Genomic DNA, 21214 nt, shown 5'->3' with positions numbered 1-21214 from the left:
AGCCGTAAAATGGTCTAACACTCCTACCTATGATCTTTTCTAATGGCTATTAGATTGAATTGAGTGACCAGAAGCTGCCCTGAAATAGAATGTGCTTCTTTAATGGACACCACAGTGAAAACGTCTCATCAGTCTGAGTAGAAAATGACTTATTCACTAGTTTCTCCCTGTGGACTCCAGTCTGTTTCCTATTGATTTGGGCCAAGTGAGTAAATGTCACCTGTTAGGTGGCTGGATGCGAATGCTTTGAATGTACATACTGGTAAGCTAGGTCTATTTCCATTGAACATGAGAGGAGGGTTGAACAGCTAAAGCCTACGTGTCTCATTGCTGCTTTGTTTTTGTGCAATAAGCAACTTCTTTGTAAGCATAGGTGAGTATGTAGACATGTGAAATTCAATACAGGTGAGAGTAGTATGTATATTTGTGCTCAATGCAAGATACTATTTGTTAGCTTCATCTAATTTCTGTAACAGAGAACCCCTTTTGTAAACAATTCCACAGGGAATAAGAAATCTGAAGACTGATTGAAAGTGGGTGTGACATTCCTGTGGCCAAGCACTTGACTAGGCATACATTTTGACTGCTGTAGGAATCCTTTATCTAATTGAACTTAAGGTACCACCACTACGAACTCATTTTGGCTTGAGAAAATGTTTGACTTTGTTCAGGGTATCAATGGGTTAAATCACCCTGTCCCCTATTCTTTTAGAATTCCATATCAGCCTTCATTCCTAATTGATTCATTTACTCGATTGTCACGGAATATCCACTGTGTTATCCAGAATCTCTCGTGGACAGATTCGCAGATAAACGTTAAATGGGATGTGACATTTTTAATAAGAAATTTACTTCTGGGTAACAGTTTATCACCCAGATTAAACGGTGAGCTCAATAAAGCAGTATAGAGTTACTGCAGAGCAAACAATGTGCGCTACACTTAACCCTGGGAAAGCACATCCTGACTTTGGGGCATAGTTAATATTAAAAGATCCCTTTCTGTGTGGTTACTGATTATGCAAGGCGTAACCAGGCAACTCGCTAACAGAGCTTAACAGCTTCCCCTACACGCCTTCACGATTCTTATGAAAGTAGAAATGCTGCCTGGGCTGTGAGCTGGCCAGCCGGGGATGCTTACACCAACTGAGCGTTTCCCGAATGACTGTTCAGCAACGGATGGGTGGGACTCACTGAAGTTCTCAGCTTAGTGTCACTGCCCAACACAGCCTGGGGGAAATTCTGAGGAGTTGAGTGATTAACATTTTCTGTCTGGTTGGGACAGCTTTTTCTCAGAGCTTTTCTTGTTGTATTGTAGCGCCTCTGAGTGGGAAAAGGAAGACCACAGCAGGCAGCTCAAACTCTAGATATCACAGGTACAGTGGCTTGCAAAAGTATTCACCCCCCCCCCTGGCATATTTCCTATTTTGTTGCTCAACCTGATTTATTTATTCTGGGGGGGGGGGGGGTTGTATCGTTTGATTTACACAACATGCCTACCACTTTGAAGATGCAAAATATTTTTGTTGTTGTGAAACAAGCAAGAAATAAGACAAAAACAGAACTTGAGCGTGCATAACTATTCACCCCCCCTAAAGTCAATACATTGTAGAGCTACCTTTTGCAGCAATTACAGTTGCAAGTCTCTTGGGGTATGTCTTTATAAGCTTGGCACATCTAGCCACTGGGATTTTTGTCCATTCTTCAAGACAAAACTGCTCCAGCTCCTTCAAGTTGGATGGGTTCCGCTGGTGTACAGCAATCTTTAAATCATACCACAGATTCTCACTTGGATTGAGGTCTGGGCTTTGACTAGGCCATTCCAAGACATTTAAATGTTTCCCCTTAAACCACTCGAGTGTTGCTTTAGCAGTATGCTTAGGGTCATTGGTTAAATAAAGGTGAGAAGAAAATCTAATAAATTGTCCTGCTGGAAGGTGAACCTCCGTCCCAGTCTCAAATCTCTGGAAGACTGAAACAGGTTTCCCTCAAGAATTTCCCTGTATTTAGCACCATCCATCATTCCTTCACTTCTGACCAGTTTCCCAGTCCCTGCTTATGGAAAAACATCTCCACAGCATGATGCTGCCACCACCATGCTTCACTGTGGGGATGGTGTTCTCGGGGTGATGAGAGGTTTTGGGTTTGCGCCACACATAGCATTTTCTTTGATGGCCAAAAAGCTCAATTTTAGTCTCATCTGACCAGAGTACCTTCTTCCATAGGTTTGGGGAGTCTCCCACATGCCTTTTGGCAAACTCCAAACGTGTTTGCTTATTTTGTTTAAGAAATTGCTTTTTTCTGGCCACTCTTCCGTAAAGCCCAGCCCTGTGTAGTGTACGGCTTAGTGGTCCTATGGACAGATACTCCAATCTCTGCTGTGGAGCTTTGCAGCTCCTTCAGGGTTATCTTTGGTCTCTTTGTTGCCTCTCTGATTAATGCCCTCCTTGCCTGGTCTGTGAGTTTTGGTGGGCAGCCCTCACTTGGCAGGTTTGTTGTGGTGTCATATTCTTTCCATTTTTTAAATAATGGATTTAATGGTGCTCCATGGGATGTTCAAAGTTTCTGATAACCCAACCCTGATCTGTACTTCTCCACAACTTTGTCCCTGACCTGTTTGGAGAGCTCCTTGGTTTTGGTGGTGCCCCTTGCTTAGTAGTGTTGCACACTCTGAGGCCTTTCAGAACTGTGTGTGTATATATACTGAGATCATGTGAGATTTGATTGCACACAGGTGGGCTTTATTTAACTAGTTATGCGACTTCTGAAGCTAATTGTTTGCACCAGATCTTATTTAGGGGCTTCATAGCAAAGGGGTGAATACATATGTAGGCACCACTTTCCTGTTTTAAATTTTTTAGAATTTATTGAAAGAAGTAATTTTTTTCACTTCACCAATTTGGACTTTTTTTGTGCATGTCCATTACATGAAATCCAAATAAAAATCCATTTAAATTACAGGTTGTAATGCAACAAAATAGGAAAAACACCAAGGGGGATGAATACTTTTGCAAGGCTGTGTGTGTGTTATTTGTATACATTTTTTAAAATGTATCTCACACACACTGTTTTTATTACTAAGGATAGGTTCCCAACTGAGATTCTGTCATCAACTAGTTGTCTCCATGTGAGGTCACTGGGAATACTGTGTGTGCCAGAGGAGGCTGGTGGGAGGAGCTATAGGAGGAAGGATCATTGTAATGGCTGGAATGGAACGGTATCAAACACAAACATATGGAGCCCACATTTTTGACTCTGTTCCATTCTTTTCATTCCAGCCACTACAATGAGCCCGTCCTCCTATAGTCCTTCCCACCAGCCTCCTCTGGTGTGCGCAATGCACGTGTTCAGTGGTTTTATTTTCCTTACATGGTTTGAAGAGACCTGAGTAGGAAATGAACTGAAGTTTGTAGAGGCTACTACTTCAACTTTGTACTAAGGTTAGTTTGTACTTTTAGGTGTCGGCTTCCAGTAACAACTGATTCATCCTATGAAGCAATCGGTGCTCATAATTATCCCACTGGGCGCTGACGTCAGTTCAATGTCTAGTTTTGAGTTACATTTGGTTGAGTTGTCAACTAACGTCAAATCAACAAAACATGTCATTGGATTTGGGTTAAAATACTTTTTGCAAATCGAATCAGTTTTTCACGTTGATTCAATGTCATCACGTTGATGTTTTTGTTTGAAATGACGTGGATTCGCCCAGTGGGATGATTCTGACTCATCATGAATTATGTTGTGAAACTGCTTGATAATGTTAACTCTTTTAGATTTTCAATAGGGACAGTAACTCAGACTGATAATGTTGCTAGAATTATCTTAGATATCCTAAATCAATCTTGCCTCACATAACTATTCAACAAGGGGTATAACTTCATTATTTTATATCCTCCTGTGTTGTATGGTCCAGTGTACTGGCCTATGAGGCCTACAGGGTTGAAGGCTTAAAATCAGTCCATTTGGGCCACCGCTTATGTTTAGAAAGATAACTACTCTCCCTGCTGTAGGCCTATATGTTATTACTGATCTCAATGGTGGTGGACACAGCCAAGTCAGACCCTTTTTTGGCATTCAGGTTTCTTTCCCACGGCTCCTCTCAGTGGCTTGTTATTCACACTGATTTGAGGGCACTTTAATCATCACGTTTGTGGCACGTACAATTTAATAGGCCGCATGTCAAGGTGACAATATGCCCACAATTTATATTGTATTTTAATGACTATCTAAATTTTGTTAAAAAAAATTAATTTGAGACCAACAGCTCGCAGTTGTTGATTCATGCTCTTGGCAAGCTTTAACTAGTCTTGCAAACACCAGCCTCTCTAGCTCACTGTGTATTTAGGCTAAGCGTTACCCTGAGTTACTCACACTTAAAATGGATTTCCTGTTATGGTGGTAACGTTGCCTGGCATTGCATCATGCATAAAAACATCCCTTAGCTGTGGTATATTGGCCATATACCACACCCACCCGGGCCTTATTGCTTAACTAATGGTATATCAGCACGGTAGAATTAAATGGCTATAGTTTATTCTTACATGTTCTATGTTTGAGCTGCTTTTGAAAGCAAGTCTAATTGAAAACATTATTGGCATTGTTGAATTCGATTTTCATGATTGCAAGCTAGGACTGATGGTTTGGTTAGCTAAACTAGCAACAAAGATTTGTATAACTAACCCAAGATGGACCTGAACCCGTCGTTTCCAATGGGGGCAAATTAATCATAGTGGGGAGAACAAGCATGGAGGTGGGCAGAGCCAAGTACGAGCTAGTGAGATCCTTTTGGCGCGTTCTAGCATTTAGGCGCGTTCTAGCATTTATTTGCATTTTTCCATTAGGGAATGCCTACTCTGAAGTGCGTGTGCAATAACTAAATTTGCTCTTCCACAATTTTTGGAACCTTTGGCAATGGGTAAAGTCTACAAAAAGTAGTCCACTCTGTTACATATTTTAGTTTTGGAAACTGTATGAAGGTCATAGTTTAATTTAAGGAATGTTTAATTGATGAGAAAATGTGTTGAATGTCGGCCAAAATCCATCTCGCTCCATCTTCTCCCACTGCCGGCCACTGGACTTCCTCTCATCACCATATTTGGTAGTGAGTGGAAACGCCAACCGGATGCTTCACATTTTATACATACTGTGAAATATCTGGCTCTAATAAGAATTAATAGAATGGGCTTGGAACCTCTAAACCTGTCAGTCTAACTGGTATTCTCATGGCGGACCTGGTATTGTGACGCAGGATTGCCACAGTTACCAGGCTTTGGCTTCCTCCAGGCGTCTGAGTCTTGGACGGCATGAATTGGAAATTGCTCGCTAATGTTTGAATGAGTTGATAAAGTAGAATAACATTTTTGCTAAAATGGGCTGATGAGTTTGCAGACTAGATAGCTAGCTGATTGGGTCATTGATTTAGCAAGCGCAATGCTAAAAACATAGCTAGCTGAGCAGGTAAGATAGCCAGCATGGTTAAATAAATCATGCAATCTGTAAATCTTTACTCACCGTGACATTAAATAACTTGCTAAAGGAAATGTTTGTCAGTCTTCTGCACTATAACTGTACTTTAGATACTTTTGGACAGTGACAGCCTGTCATTTTAGCATTTTAGAGTCCGTCTGTGTCAGGTAGAGTAAAAAAATAAAATAAATCAAGTTTGAACTTGTATTTTTCAGCCAAACCCGTTGCTGACAGGTGTTTAAAATCGAGCACACAGCCATGCAATCTCCATAGACAAACATTGACAGTAGAATGGCCTTACTGAAGAGCTCAGTGACTTTCAATATGGCACCGTCATAGAAAGCCACCTTTCCAACAAGTCTGTTCGTCAAATTTCTGCCCTGCTAGAGCTGCCCCAGTCAACTGTAAGTGCTGTTATTGTGAAGTTGAAACGTCTAGGAGCAACAACGGCTCAGCCGCGAAGTGGTAGGCCACACAAGCTCACAGAACGGGACCGCTGAAGCTCGTAGTGTGTGAAAATCGTCTGTCCTCAGTGCAACACTCACTACGGTGTTTCAAACAGCCTCTGGAAGAAACGTCAGCAAAATAACTGTTCGTCGGGTGCTTCATGAAATGGATTTCCATCGGCCGAGAAGCTGCACACAAGCCTAAGATCACCATGCACAATGCCAAGCGTCGGCTGGAGTGGTGTAAATCTCGCCACCATTTGACACTGGAGCAGTGGAAACGCACTCTCTGGAGTGATGAATCACGCTTCACCATCTGGCAGTCCGACGGACAAATCTGGGTTTGGTGGATGCCAGGGTAACGCTACCTGCCCGAATGCATAGTGCCAACTGTAAAGTTTGGTGGAGGAGGAATAATGGTCTGGAGCTGGTTTTCATGGTTCGGGCTAGGCCCCTTAGTTCCAGTGACGGGGAATCTTAACGCTACAGCATATAATGACAGTCTAGACGTTTCTGTGCTTCCAACAGTTTGGGGCAGGCCCTTTCCTGTTTCAGCATGACAATGTCCCTGTGCACAAAGTGAGGTCCACACAGAAATGGTTTGTCAATCAGTGTGGGAAAACTTGACTGGCATGCACAGTGCCCTGTCCTCATCCCCATCGAACACCTTTTGGGATGAATTGGAACGCAGACAGCGAGCCAGGCCTAATCGCCCAACATCCATGCCCAACCTCACTAACGCTCCTGTGGCTGAATGGAATCATAGTGGAAAGCCTTCCCAGAAGGGTGGATGCTGTTATAGCAACAAAGGGGGACCAACTCCATATTTATGGCCATGACTTTGGAATGAGATGTTTGATGAGCAGGTTACTTACACTACTTACACTACATGACCAAAAGTATGTTTTAGATTCCCAGGAATGAGAAATGGCAGTGTCACTACTTATGCAGCAGGCATTTCAAAATACAATGAATGATTAATTTAATAAGAATGAGTCCTATTAAGAGTTCAGAGGCACTCATTCGCAGCCTGGAGCATGACCTGTAAGACCCTATACTTGACTTGCAAGACCATATTCCAAGTCCTACACCATCAACTCCCTCAACTCCATACCCTGTAAGCACTCTATAGATACCTACTACACATACAAAAATTAGAGGCCAAGTCATAGCGAGTCACTAGTTGGCTCCTTGTGGAGCCTTCTCGCCCGGGCCATAATGAAAGCATTTGTATTTAGTGTCTTTTATGTATTATTCCGTTTGCAAACATCTGTGGTGCCTATAACGTTACATAATCTACCTGTGATTGTTGTTAATTAGAATGTGTACCAGGTTAGCTAGGCGCTAATGTCTTATCTCTGAGTAATTAATTTCCCTACAATTTTCCCAAGAACAAACTCACTGCACCACATAACATTAGCCTACTTCAACATCGTCCTCCATATCAATCAGGCTAGCTAGCCAGCTGGTTTAATTAATGTGACTTTTTTGTACCCATGATTTTTTTTTTTTTTGTGCTGAAAAAATATAATTATGATTTCTAATAAGGTACACAACAGGTGCACATAGACAGAACCAAGTGACAACCTAACCCAAGCTAATGTTATCTACGTCTCAGCTAGCTAAGTTAACGTTAGCTAGCTAGCTACATTAGCGATAATTTAGCTAACATTAGCCAGACGCCAGTTATTGTTAACATATTAGCTAGCCAGCTTATTAATAATGTATCAATCGACGTAACAATGTTGTCTGGCTTACTAACTAGCTATGTTAATTAACAAGCTAGCTAGAAAATATCTTTACCTTAACGTAAACTCGTACATCGCCTTGGTCTGTAAATACCATAAATGTCAATACCATTGTAAAGCACAATTTCTCCCCTTTCCAACATGATCAATTACGTGACCTAAACGCTGCCCGTTTCTGCATAATTCAAGCAGGCAATGGCGGGTGGGGAAGCGAACCTAATGCGTTATAGTGAGAAGGAGAGATGTTGTGTGGGAAAATTGCTTTTTTTCCACTCGATCTGTCCAACTTATCACCTTATCGCCTCTAAAATGTAAATAAAACACTAAAGAGTTTATATAATGTGTCATTACATACCTATTTGAAGGTTTGTGTCGAATTTATGATGACGCAAAAAATGACTAGGTATCCCCCCCTTACCCCTGTCACTGTCCATTTCTTGTTTTTAAACGATGAGAGAAGTGCTACACCTGGTGGAGAGAGATTGTAAGACAGAAATAGTTGCTTTATGCGTGCTGTACATTACGACATGACACGTCACGATGTAACGGAGGGTCCGTTTTTTTTCAACTTTTCTCCAATACTATAGAGCCATTACCATGTCGATCAACGCTTGAATAGAAACCTCACACCCCCGTTCACACCCCCGATTTTGAAGTCAACACAGTCGCTTCAGTCCCATTAGTTTTCTGTGTAGCTTCGTTTGAATGTTGCGGTTGTGCACATTTGTACGGAATGGGGTGAGTTTACGTTACTGATTTGATTCAAGCAAGAGGGGGGCAAAAAAGTAAATTTTACTGTTTCGTTCGACGATCGCAATGTTACAAATGTGGGGTAAGGCTGGTTTGTACTAGACAATTAGAATGCGACGTGTCACTGGTCAAAACAACATTTTAATTTCTACTCCTGTGGAATGTCTGTAGACCGTTGCTGCAACTGTCGGTTTCATTTTTATGTCATTAATTTCATTATTCTTTTGGCCAAATTTCATATACACAAATGTGAATTTACTAACAAAAAAACATTTTCTTAACCTACAAAAAGAAATTGAACTGTATTTTAAGACAGTTAAACACTCTACTAACAAAAAAGCTGTTTGAATTACAATTCTATGTCCCTTAAGGTCCTTGTGTAATTGTAATGTGATATTGTACCACGTAGCTCGATTGTCCATTATATATAATCTATATATACTTGTTTCCTTATGTACTTTCTGTATTGATTTGTTAATAAAATTAAAATAAACTGTCGGTTTCCCTGTCGCACACAGATGAGAAGTTCAACTTTGACCATGTCACTGCGTCCATTGTCATGGTTACGTGACTCAGCCAGCAAGGAGACAGTGCTCAAGTTCTAAAATTCTCCAGTAGAATGCTCTGCTTTTAGTTCGTCATACTTACAACCTCAATCTATTTTCTGTAATTAGCTCGCCATTAACTGATCTTGTTATGAGTTTTTATTTTCCTGTCATAATGAATAAAAATGTGCTAAAGTTAAGATGTTGTCAGCTATGATATGGTCATTATTTGAACTGGCTAGCCAGCTAACATTAGTTATTTAGATAACAAGTTATAAACAAACAAACAAACATTGTTTATTTTAGTTGCCTGGTTTGCTAGATTGACATATAATAAATACATTTTTAAACGGATGGGTGTGTTGTTAAAATACACCTGTTATGCTAATTTGAACCACTAGGCTGCTGATGTCATGCAGCCTGTCATTTTTGTGTTTATACTTTTTCATAACGATGTCAGACGACAATAAAATGTTAATGTCAGTGCGACAACTGTCTACAGACATGAAGTATACACTGAAAGACAAACAAACTGACAGCACAAAAACAATCTCACTCCATAACCCCTACAAATTTACCACCCATTATTTCTCGACATCAAGCTAGCAGGATTTGGTGCCCGTGCTCAATTTGTGTGCGTCGGGGGGAAAAGCAGGAAGAATAGAGGGTTTAGTTATATTTTTAAAAATCGCACAGGGCACCATACATGGTAGAACCGCCACATGCACGTGAAACAAATAGCCAAACCGAAAATTTGCAGACAAATGCTTTCTGCTACTGAGAAGTGAAATGTAGGCTAAACTGACAACGGCGTGAAGAGCAGAAATTTAAACTAGCAAGCAAGTCGCAGCAATGAAGCACGCGAAGGGGGGAGAATTATGGCAGGGGAGATTTGATTTTCGGCACAACACCGGAAAATGAACACATTTTTATCTCGGGCAAATGTGTTAAATTATAGCCATAATCAACTCTGGGTTCTATGCGTTCTCGAAAATAATGCAACTCTGTGGAAGGTGTGTTCCACGACGCGCTATTTCCTAAAGAACGCATTGCCCCTCGATCACACCGACAGTGTTTACGCAGTTTGCTACACCAGTAGTGTATTACTTCACAATGGAACGCTTGCAGCATTGAGTTCTGTGTGGTGCATATGTTGGATTTATCGAACGTGTGTGTCAAACTGTATGTGTACACGGCTTGACAGAAATGGTAGCAGAAGGTGAATGTTGAACTTTTGTTCCACACATATCCAGATGATGCTGTTACATTTTGCTCAAAACACAATTGGTCTATCGTTGTGATCGAAGGATTAATTGATTATGGGCGACACTTTAGCGCTTACTTTGTTACTGTCAGTTTTATCAGAGCTATTGTGTGTATCACGGATACCGTGTGACGATATGGGTGTCATCCCATCCACATAAAATAAGTGAGGCTTCTTTTCTGATGTAATTTTCTGGAGAAGTGGCACAATTATGGCCTTTTTAAGCCTTTTGCTAATATAAACAACCATCCCCCTCCCTCAAAGACCGATTTGTAAACAGTGCCCCACCCTGTGAGCAAACTGTTGGAATGTTCGATGTTTCCCCATACCCGCGCTTCACATACGTTGCCTCAACTTGCCTGTTGGTTCATTTCTTATGAGGAGTAGCATATTGTCAAACCGGATTTGTTCATTCCGCAACACAGCAGCAACAAGGTAACACGTTTTGTCGTCAATTATTCCACAGAGCGTGCAATAATGTAACCTACACATTTTAAACGTATACGACTCTCAACACGGAATTTGCGTTCTCCATTATACTGTATTGATACGGCAATAATATAAGAAATGTTTGAAATGGTTACAAAGTCGTAGACGCGGTGTGTTTTTATGAAATAACAGTTTTACTGAGCTGTGGGCTAATTCCTCACCTGAAAGTACTTTTCGCTGGTATTTGAACGGATAGTTGAGGTTTTGTTTTCTAAAAGTAGCAGTCTCGTATCCTGAACGAGAGAGCGCTTGCTTGTGTCGTAATTCTGCGGTCCTGTGTGCAATATGTATGTATCATACTTGAGGAAAAGAAAAGCCACCTTACTTTTACTTGAGTCGTGTTTCTTTGAGTCACCCAGTAAAATACTACTTGAGTAAAAGTCTAAAATTATTTTGTTTTAAGTGTACTTAAGTATCAAGTAAAAGTTTTAAATTCCTTATATTAAGCGAACCAGACGGAACGGTTGTTTTTATTTACGGATAGCCAGGGGCACGCTCCAACACTCAGACATCATTTACAAATGACTCGTGTGTTTAGTGTGTCTGCCAGATCAAAGGCAGTGGGGATGACCTGGGATGTTCCCTTGATGTGTAGGAATTGGACCATTTTCCTCTCCTGCTAAGCATTCCAAATGTAATGAGTACTTTTTGATGTCAGGAATAATGTATGGAGTAAAAAGTACATAACTTTGCCTTCACTACATTCCTAAAGAAAATTATCAAAAATATAAATAGTAAAGTACAGATGCCCCCAAAAACTACTTAAGTAGGACTCTAAAGAAGTTTTACTTAAGTACTTTACGTGTGTGCGTGTGTATGCTACCATTAAAAAGTTTGGGGTCACTTAGAAATGTCCTTGTTTTTGAAAGAAAAGCGAATTATTTGTGAATTAAAATAACATCAAATTGATCAGAAATACAGTGCAGACATTGTTGCTGAATGAATTTTATTATATATATTTTTTAAATGGAATATCAACATATGCGCACAGAGGCCCATTATCAGCAACCATCACTCCTGTGTTCCAATGGCACGTTGTTAGCTAATCCAAGTTGCTAATTTTAAAAGGCTAATTGATCGTTGGAAAAGCTTTTTTGCAATTATGTTAGCTGAAAACTGTTGTTCTGATTTAAAGAAGCATTAAAACTGGCCTTCTTTAGACTTGTTGAGTATTAGGAGAATCGGCATTTGTGGGTTCGATTACAGGCTCAAATGGCCAAAAACAAAACTTTCTTCTGAAACTCATCAGTCTATTCTTGTTCTGAGAAATGAAGGCTATTCCATGCAAGAAATTGCCATGAAACTGAAGATCTCGTACAACGCTGTGTACTAGTCCCTTCACAGAACAGAGCAAACTGGATCTAACCAGAATAGAAAGGAGTGGGAGGCCCCGGTGCACATCTGAGCAAGAGGACAAGTACATTATAGTGTCTAGTTTGAGAAACGGATGCCTCTCGTCCTCAACTGGCAGCTTCATTAAATAGTACCCGCAAAACAGTAGTCCCTATGTCAATAGTGCAGAGGTGACTCCGGGATGCTCCTCTGTCCTCTGTCCAGTATCTGTTCTTTTGCCCATCTTAATCTTTTATTTTTATTGGCCAGTCTGAGATATGGCTTTTTCTTTGCAACTCTGCCTAGAAGGCCAGCATCCCTGAGTCGCCTCTTCACTGTTGACGTTGAGACTGGCGTTTTGCGGGTACTATTTAATGAAGCTGCCAGTTGAGGACTTGAGAGGCATCCGTTTCTCAAACTAGACACTCTAATGTACTTGTCCTCTTGCTCAGTTGCTGATGCTCCAGATACTCAACTAGTCTAAAGAAGTCCAGTTTTATTGCTTCTTTAATCAGAACAGTTTTCAGCTGTGATTACATAATTGCAAAAGGGTTTTCTAATGATCAATTAGCCTTTGTAAAATGATAAACTTGGATTAGCTAACACAGCGTGCCATTGAACACAGGAGTGATGGTTGCTGATAATGGGCCTCTGTATGCCTATGTAGATATTCCATTAAAAATCAGCTGTTTCCAGCTAGAATAGTCATTTACTACACTGTATTTCTGATCAGTTTGATGTTATTTTAATGGACAAAATGTGCTTTAATTTCAAAAACAAGGATATTTCTAAGTGACCCCAAACTTTTGAATGTGTGTGTGAGAGAATCTGTTGAATGGGTGATTTTAATGCACTCTACATTATGAATATTTTGACTTTTACCATTATAAATGGATTATTTGTTTGTTCTACAATTAATACATCTGCTTTGTCATCACACTATTCAATAGATTATATACATTATATAATAGGCTTTGTAACACACAATAAAATTTGTCAAAGTAATGTGTGAATGTGTTATGAATTGTTTTAGATTTTTTTTCTCTCTCCCATTTTAGGACAAAATTGTCACAGCAAGTTCAATCCCAAACCTTGGTAGGATGGCTTAACCTCTAGATTTGCCTGACTGGACACTCCAGGTGTCGGCAGCACCCAATGTCCTTTCTACGTGATGAGTGTGACCTGAGGAGGACTCTGGATTTGTTAGACCGAACCGCTAACACCTCTGGACTCTTCCACCCAAGTATCTCCCTCTGTTTGCCACTCGTACGGCACGGGGACTGACATGAAGAAAGTGGCCCAGTGGTCAACGGAGGATGTGCGCCAGTGGCTGACCAATGAGGGAATGCAGGAATACTCTGAGGCCTTCCGCCACCTGGACGGCCAGGGCCTCCTGCAGCTCTCCAAGGCGGACTTCCAGACGGCCACTCTGGTCCTTGTCACCTCGGACACAGGCAGACAGCTTTTGGACAAGATGGAGACTCTCAGAATAGAGCACCACATTGAAGCACATAAAAATGGGCACGCCAACGGACACTCCATCTTGACCGTCATCAATGAGGTAAATGGGAACAAGCCCAAGAGTAATGGTCTGATCAATGGGTTTCACAAGGAACGGGTTCAGATCCCCATGCCTGAGATCAACCTCTCGCCGTTCCCTGAAGAGTGGGGGAAGACTGCCGTGGCTTGCATCTACGCCATGGTCTGCTTCGTCTGCACCACCATCATTATCTCCGTGGTCCACGAACGTGTGCCTCCCAAAGAGGCTACTCCGCCCCTGCCAGACAAGTTCTTTGACTTTTTTGACCGAGTAGACTGGGCTTTTTCCATATGCGAAATCAACGGCATGATACTGGTCGTCCTGTGGCTACTACAGTTGACACTGTTAAAATATAGGTAAATGAACAAGATAAGTTACAATAATTTGATAACTACTTGAATTCTAACATCCGGAACGTATTGAAGGATCCACTCCATGTTAAAGTATGTTTTGCCATGTGCTGATTAAGCGCTCCAGCAAGTCTTGATTCTGCATGTACTACTTTCTCGTCCTCAGGTCCATCGTTGGTCGACGTTTCTTCTTCATCGTTGGCACACTGTACCTATACAGGTGTATCACCATGTACATAACCACACTCCCTGTGCCAGGAATGCATTTCAAGTGCTCTCCTAAGGTACTTGCCTCTTCTCCCTGGGCTCAGAAATATAGCCTTTTTGTTGCATTATTTAATTATGCAAAAACATACAGGTAACTGCCAAAAATAAAGAAAATACTAACATAGTTTCTTAATAGGGCGTTGGACCAACCCGAGCCAGAACAGCTTCAGTGCGCCTTGGCATATATTCTGCTAGTGTCTGGAACTCTATTGGACGGATGCAACACCATTCATCCAATAAATTCCATAATTTAGTTTTTTTGTTGTTGTTGATGGTGGTGGTGGAAAATGCTGTCTCAGGCCCCTCTCCAGAATCTCCCATAAGTGTTCAATTGGGTTGAGATGATGGCCCTGGCATATGGTTTACATCGTTTTCATGCTCATAAAACCATTCAGTGACCACTCGTGCCCTGTGGATGGGGGCATAGCTATGGTAGCAAAAATAATAGCAAAAAGAAGGACCTGCCAAGCATGTTTATACATGACCCTAATCATGATGGGATGTTAATTGCTTTATTAACTCAGGAACCAGACTGCTTTCAATATACTTTGTATCCCTCAATTACTCAAGTGTTTCCATTATTTTGGCAGTTACCTGTAGCATACTAAGTGAAATGTAGTTAGTAGCTTGTCTTAACATGTCTGTGAACCTCAGAGGTCAATGTTGAAAGTGCTGACTGAGAAGGCCCTGAGAATAGCATTTTTTTATGTGGATGATGAGAAAAGCAAAATTATTTTCCAGCTGTTGACCCCCTATGGTCCCAGTTTTCCATTGCCGGCAGGATTTTAAATGGCAGTTAAAAAAAAAAAAGAACTGAAGATGTTCTCACGTTAAATGACAACAGATGATTTATGCCTCTTTGAAGGTTTTTTATTTTTATTTGTGGCATGTTGGTCATATTTTTAAGGATATTAGATGGCATTTGTCAATTTGATTTAGACCCGTTTCTCAGCCATGCTATAGTAAAAGCTGATATATTCCCTCACATTAAGTTGATGATATATCTGTAGCCAAATGGTCTTAAGACTCAATGGCTGTGAACATTTATTTGACTGCGTATGACCACATTGTTCACCTACTGTGACAACCGCTTACCTCAATGCTCCCTACTTTTAGCAGGTCTGTTCAGTCATGAAGCAGGGCTGTAGCGTTACAGTTCCTCTTGAGTGTTCCTCACGTTAGTGGGAGGCATACAGTAGAGAACTAGTGAACAAGGCCAGGATCCTCACCCCCCTCAGCACACCACAGGCCAGGATATCCCCTTAGAGGAAACCATTCGTTATCAGTCCAAATTTGCCGGCTCACCTATTTTTGACAATTCCACATTTCCTATTTAATCTAACTGAATTAACCAAATTAGTGATAGCTTTCCAACTGTTGAAAGCAATTGGCTGTGGGCCAGTGTTTCTGACTGGAGGCCTTGTTCCAAGTTAGAAGCTGATCATGTATGATCAGACTAACTGGCGAACAGTTAGTACTGTTCAAGCTCCTAATAGTAGGCTAACACATCCCCTTTCACAGACACAAATGTTGTTACTGTATTATTGTTGAATAAGTCTGATTTTACGTTTTTATGCCTTTCTGGAGCACACTAATTTGACATACTTGTGGTGTTTTATTTTTTATTCTGTTGTAGCTGTTTGGTGACTGGGAGGCCCAAATGCGGCGAGTCATGAAGATGATTGCAGGAGGAGGCCTCACCATCACTGGCTCGCACCACATGTGTGGGGACTACCTTTACAGTGGCCACACAGTCATGCTGACACTCAGCTATCTCTTCATTAAAGAATGTAAGTAGGCTACACAACACTACGGCGTAGCCTCTCTTAGTGAAAGCCTGTGATGTTTGTTTTTGGAGTGGAGGAGACACTCGGTGGTAAACTGTACGAGCTGTTGGAGTTGATGTATGCCTGTTGAGAGAACATACATCTAATTGGTCACATTGACTTAAAGGTATTTTCTGTGTTTCTCGCAGACTCTCCAAAACGGTTCTGGTGGTACCATTTGATCTGCTGGCTGCTCTGTGCTGTAGGCCTCTTCTGCATTCTCTTGGCTCATGACCACTACTCCATAGATGTGGTGGTGGCTTACTTCATCACCACACGCCTATTCTGGTGGTACCACACCATGGCCAACCAGCAAGTAAGTCTATATTTGGTCACACTTACCAGTGGAATAACCAATGTAATTACCCTGTAATAGACTAGTATTACTTGCATGTTCAACGCGTATCAACAATTAAGGCATGGTGTTGTTCATGAACATTTTAATTTGTTTCTCAGGTGCTGAAGGAATCATCGCAGAGCAACTTTTTCTCAAGGGTGTGGTGGTACCGAATTTTCCAGTACCTGGAACAGAATGTCACAGGCATCGTCCCTCGGAACTACCGGATGCCGCTGTCATGGCCACTGGCCCAATGGAGTCAAGTGAAGTACAGCCGTATTGACACACAGTGCCCGTGACAGCGGGAAGTGACCCCCCCCCCCCCCAGGAGGACATGATGGTGGGGTCTCTTAACAACACTCTTTAAAGTGCCACATCTAATCACAAGAAGATGCCCTATCTATTGAACTCTGATGCTGTTCCATCTCCCTTTAACTTTCTCCTGTAGCATACACTCCAGTCCAACTGGCTAGTACTGTGACAACCATCGTTTCAGCCAAAACATTTCACATTGGAAAACAATCAGTCTATCCTCTCGAGGCTACTCTGAAAGTAATGGTTTCCAGTGGGTGGATCGCAAGCATTTCAAAAGTGGGTCCAGATCTATTTCAGCTCGCAACAGGAAATCTATAGTTAAAGGCTAATATCTCCCTCTGTAACCGGTTACTGAAATTTTATTGAATAAACATGTTTGTCACCGCGATTGGGCTGTTCCAAAAGTTTGGTGTTATCATGCTCAGATGTTTTACCAAGTTTTGGTTCAAAATAGCTTTGAGGACTGACCTGTCTTGAAGCAGGAGGCGTTTTTTGTAGTGACTTACATTTTTGTAGTTGTCTAAAATAAGCTTGGCCAAGGTGTAAACTATTTTCTAAGCATATAACAGGTTTATTATTCAAATTAATGCTTTAGATTTTTACAGTTAGGAGACTAGAGCAAAAAGGAGATAATAAATTAGTAACAATATTCCTCAGTGCCTTTCTTGTTGTGATTGTACAGTAAGTGTATCAGTGTCCTCATTAATGTTGACTTGAATGATCGTTTTTAAAGTGCTACATCAGTATTTCCACTTGAACAGATAGGAGGGTGCTTAAATGAACCTGACGCTGATCACCGATTACAGCATAGACAGTTGAGCAATTATGACTCCATAACATTTTCTCCCTGTTTCTGAATGTAAAGAATCATGTAATTCTTTTAATCATGTCAGTGTCTTTCCAAGGCAGTCATGTTTGCTTAAAAAAATCCTGAATAATTTCTTATTTTCCATTTATTTATTTATTACATTGATAATTTCTTGTGTTTTTACTTGGGATATTGGATTCCCATGTCATTTCTTGCCTATTATGCCAAATAGCTGCATTGTTTGGGCTGTCCTTTGACCCAAATGTTAGGTCAGTGTGATGGAGAGAGGTTAAAAGCAAGGTTTTATTAAGTGGTCCTGACAATTTCTCAGCTTACTGATGATGACTGACCCAAATGCCCCTCTCCTCAACATATGTATACCTCAGAAGTGTCGCGTTAACCACCCAATGAGAAGAGCTGATTATGGTGTAACCATGGAAGAAATTAATCCAAAAGGAAATAAATAATATTTAGCACACCTTAATCTGTCCTTCTTTTGTTTTATTAATGTACTGGAGAAGTGATCTTTCTGTACACAATTTGGTCATGTGTCTAATATAATTTCACTCTGTAATCCACCATATATATTACCTGTCAGAAGTTTGGACACACCTACTCATTCCAGGGTTTTTCTTTATTTTTACATTTTCTACATTGTAGAATAATAGTGAAGATATCAACTATGAAATAACACATGGAATCATGTAGTAACCAAAAAAGTGTTAAACTAATCAAATCAATTTTTTATTGAGGTTTTTGAGATTCTTCAAAGTAGCTACCCTTTGCCTTGACAGCTTTGCACAGTCTTGGCATTCTCTCAACCATCTTCGTGAGGTAGTGTGGAATTTGTTGTGGAATTTCTTTCCTTATTGCGTTTGAGATAATCAGTTGTGTTGTGATAAGGTTGGGTTGGTATACAGAAGATGGTCTTTTACCAAATAGGGCTTAGTTCATATTATGGCAAAAAATATAAAATAAGCAAAGAGAAACAAACGTCCATTACTTTAAAACATGAAGGTCAGTCGATGCGGAACACTTCAAGAACTTTTTAAAAGTTTCTTCAAGTGCAGTCGCAAAATCCATCAAGCGCTATGATAAACTGGCTCTCATGAGGACCTCCACAGGAAAGGAAGACCCAGAGTTACCTCTGCTGCAGATGATAAGCTCTAGAGTTCACTTCACCTCAGATTGCTGCCAAAATAAATGTTTCAGAGTTCAAGTAACAGAAACATCTCAACATCAACTGTTCAAAGGAGACGGCGTGAATCAGGCTTTCATGGTTGAATTGCTGCAAAGAAACCACTATTAAAAGACACCAATAAGGAGAAGAGACTTGCTTGGGCCTAGAGACATTAGCAATAGACATTAGACCGACGGAAATCTGTCCTTTTTGATCTGATGAGTCGAAATTTGAGAATTTTTGGGGTTCCAACCGCTGTGTCTTTGTGAGATGCAGAGTAGGTGAACGAAGGATCTCTGCATGTGGGGTTCCCATCATGAAGCATGGAGGTGTGGGGGTGCTTTGCTGGTGACAGTCTGATTTATTTAGAATTCAAGGCACGCTTAACCAGCATGGCTACCATAGCATTCTGCAGTGTTACGCCATCCCATCGGGTTGCACTTAATCCCACTATCAGTTGTTTTTCAAAAGGACAAAGACCAACTCACTTCCAGGCTGTGTAAGGGCTATTTGACTAAGACGGAGAGTGATGGAGTGCTGCATCAGATGACTTGGCCTCCACAATCAGCTGACCTCAACCCAATTGAGATGGTTTGGGATGAGTTGGATAGCAGAGCGAAGGAAAAGCAGCCATCAAGTGCTCAGCATATGTTGGAACTCCTTCAAGACTGTTGGAAAAGCATTCCAGGTGAAGCTGGTTGAGAGAATACCAAGAGTGTGCAAAGCTGTCATCAAGGCAAAGGGTGGCTATTTGAAGATGCTCAAATTATAATATATTTTGATTTGTTTAACACTTTTTTGTTTACTACATAATTCTATGTGTGTTATTTCATAGTTTTGACATCTTCACTAGTCTTCTACACTGTAGACAGAAACCCTTGAATGAGTAGGTGTTCTGAAACTTTTGACCAGTAGTGGAAGTATTCACACCCCAAATTGAGATTTGGTGCATCCAATTTCCTTTGAACATCCTTGATGTTAATACAACTTGATTGGTGTCCACCTGTGGCCAATTCAATTGTTTGGACATGATTTAGAAAGAATCACACCTGTCTATATAAGGTCCCACAGTTGACACTGCATGTCAGGGCAGAAACTATAGCATGAAGTACAAGGAACTGTCCGTAGATCTCTAAGATACAATTGTGATGAGGCATATATTTGGGGAAGAGTATAAAACAATTTCTTGAGTGTTGAAAAGCCTAGTGGACTCCATCATTGGGAAATTAAAAAAATATGGAACTGCCCAGACTCTGCCTAGAGCTTACCATCCGACCAAACTGAGCAACTGGGCAAAAATGACCTTGATCAGGGAGGTGACCAAGAACCCAATGACCACTCGGACAGAACTTGGCTGAGATGGGAGAAACTGCCTGAAGGACCAGTCTCTGAAGCACTTCACCAATCTGGGCTTTATGGGAGAATGGCCAGATGGAAGCCACTCCTGAGAAAAAGGCAAATGACAGCACGCCTGGAGTTTGCAAAAAGGCATGTGAAAGACTCAGAGCAGAAGGCAAAATATTCTGTGTTCTGAGATAAAAATGAAACTCTTTGGCCTTAATGCAAAGCGCTATGCCTGGAGAAAACCAGTCACAGCTCATCACCCGTCTAACCATCTCTACCATGAAGCATGGTAGTGGCAGCATCATGCTATGGGGATGCTTTTCAGCAGACTGGTAAGGATAGAGGAAACAATGAATGGAGCCAAATACAGGCAAATCCTTAATGAGAACCTGCTTCAGAGTGCCAACGACCTTAGACTGGGGTGAAGATATCAGTTCTAACAGGACAATGACCCCAAGCATACAGCCAAAGCAACACTGGGATGGCTTCAGAACAAGAATGTGAAAGTCCTTGAGTGGCCGAGCCAAAGCCCAGACTTGAATCCCATTGAAAATCTGTGGAAAGACATGAAGTTTGCTGTTCACCACTGCTCCCCATATAACTTAACATAGCTTTGACAAAATAAATCTGAATGGGAGAAATTCCCAAATCCAGATGTGCAATACCCAAGACAATTCAAAGCTGTAATCGCCGCCAAAGGTGCTTCTACAAAGTATTGACTCACGTGTTTTAATACTTATGTAAATTTGATATTCCTGTATTCCATATGCAATAAATTTGCTAAAATGTCTAAACATGTTTTCACTGTCATTATGGGGTATATATTCAATACCTTTTGAATTCAGGCTGTAACACAATATGTGGAATACTTTAAGTAGTTAGAATACTTTCTGAAAGCACTGCATGTCATTCTGTACCATACTTAAGCAATAAGGCACGGGGGGTGTGGTATAGGGCCAATATACCACGGCTAAGGGCTGTTCTTAGGCACTACGCAACGCCGGGGAATATTGGTCATATACCACAAACCCTCGTGCCTTATTGCTATTATAAACTGGTTACCAATGTAATTAGAGTAGTACAAATAAATGTTTTGTCAGACCTGTGGTATATGGTCTGATATACCACGGCTGTCAGCCAATCAGCATTCAGGGCTCGAACCATCCAGGTTATAATAGAAATTATTCTGCTTTTGACTGTTGCTATCTTG

At 41.0% G+C, this 21214-nt stretch overlaps 1 protein-coding gene across 3 annotated transcripts in view; it reads left to right on the top strand.

The window, feature by feature from the left end:
* The window catches only part of LOC139570102 (phosphatidylcholine:ceramide cholinephosphotransferase 1-like), a 38982-nt gene extending 21018 nt beyond the window's left edge, over nt 1–17964 (top strand). For 2 of the 3 annotated variants that reach the window (XM_071391644.1, XM_071391645.1), the window contains exons 2-6: nt 13096–13933; nt 14094–14211; nt 15831–15984; nt 16170–16336; nt 16477–17964. In XM_071391644.1, coding sequence (XP_071247745.1) covers nt 13323–13933; nt 14094–14211; nt 15831–15984; nt 16170–16336; nt 16477–16656 — 1230 coding nt within the window. In that variant the 5' untranslated portion in view covers nt 13096–13322 and the 3' untranslated portion in view covers nt 16657–17964. Of the gene's footprint in view, nt 1–10486; nt 10652–13095; nt 13934–14093; nt 14212–15830; nt 15985–16169; nt 16337–16476 lie in introns of those variants that run through there. The other variant, XM_071391643.1, reaches the window with a different exon arrangement.
* Nucleotides 17965–21214: the final 3250 nt, after the last annotated feature.

The sequence above is a fragment of the Salvelinus alpinus genome, chromosome 3 (genome assembly GCF_045679555.1).
Source record: "Salvelinus alpinus chromosome 3, SLU_Salpinus.1, whole genome shotgun sequence".
NCBI classification, from domain to species: Eukaryota; Metazoa; Chordata; class Actinopteri; order Salmoniformes; family Salmonidae; genus Salvelinus; species Salvelinus alpinus.
This window is presented reverse-complemented; position numbering and strand designations above follow the sequence as displayed.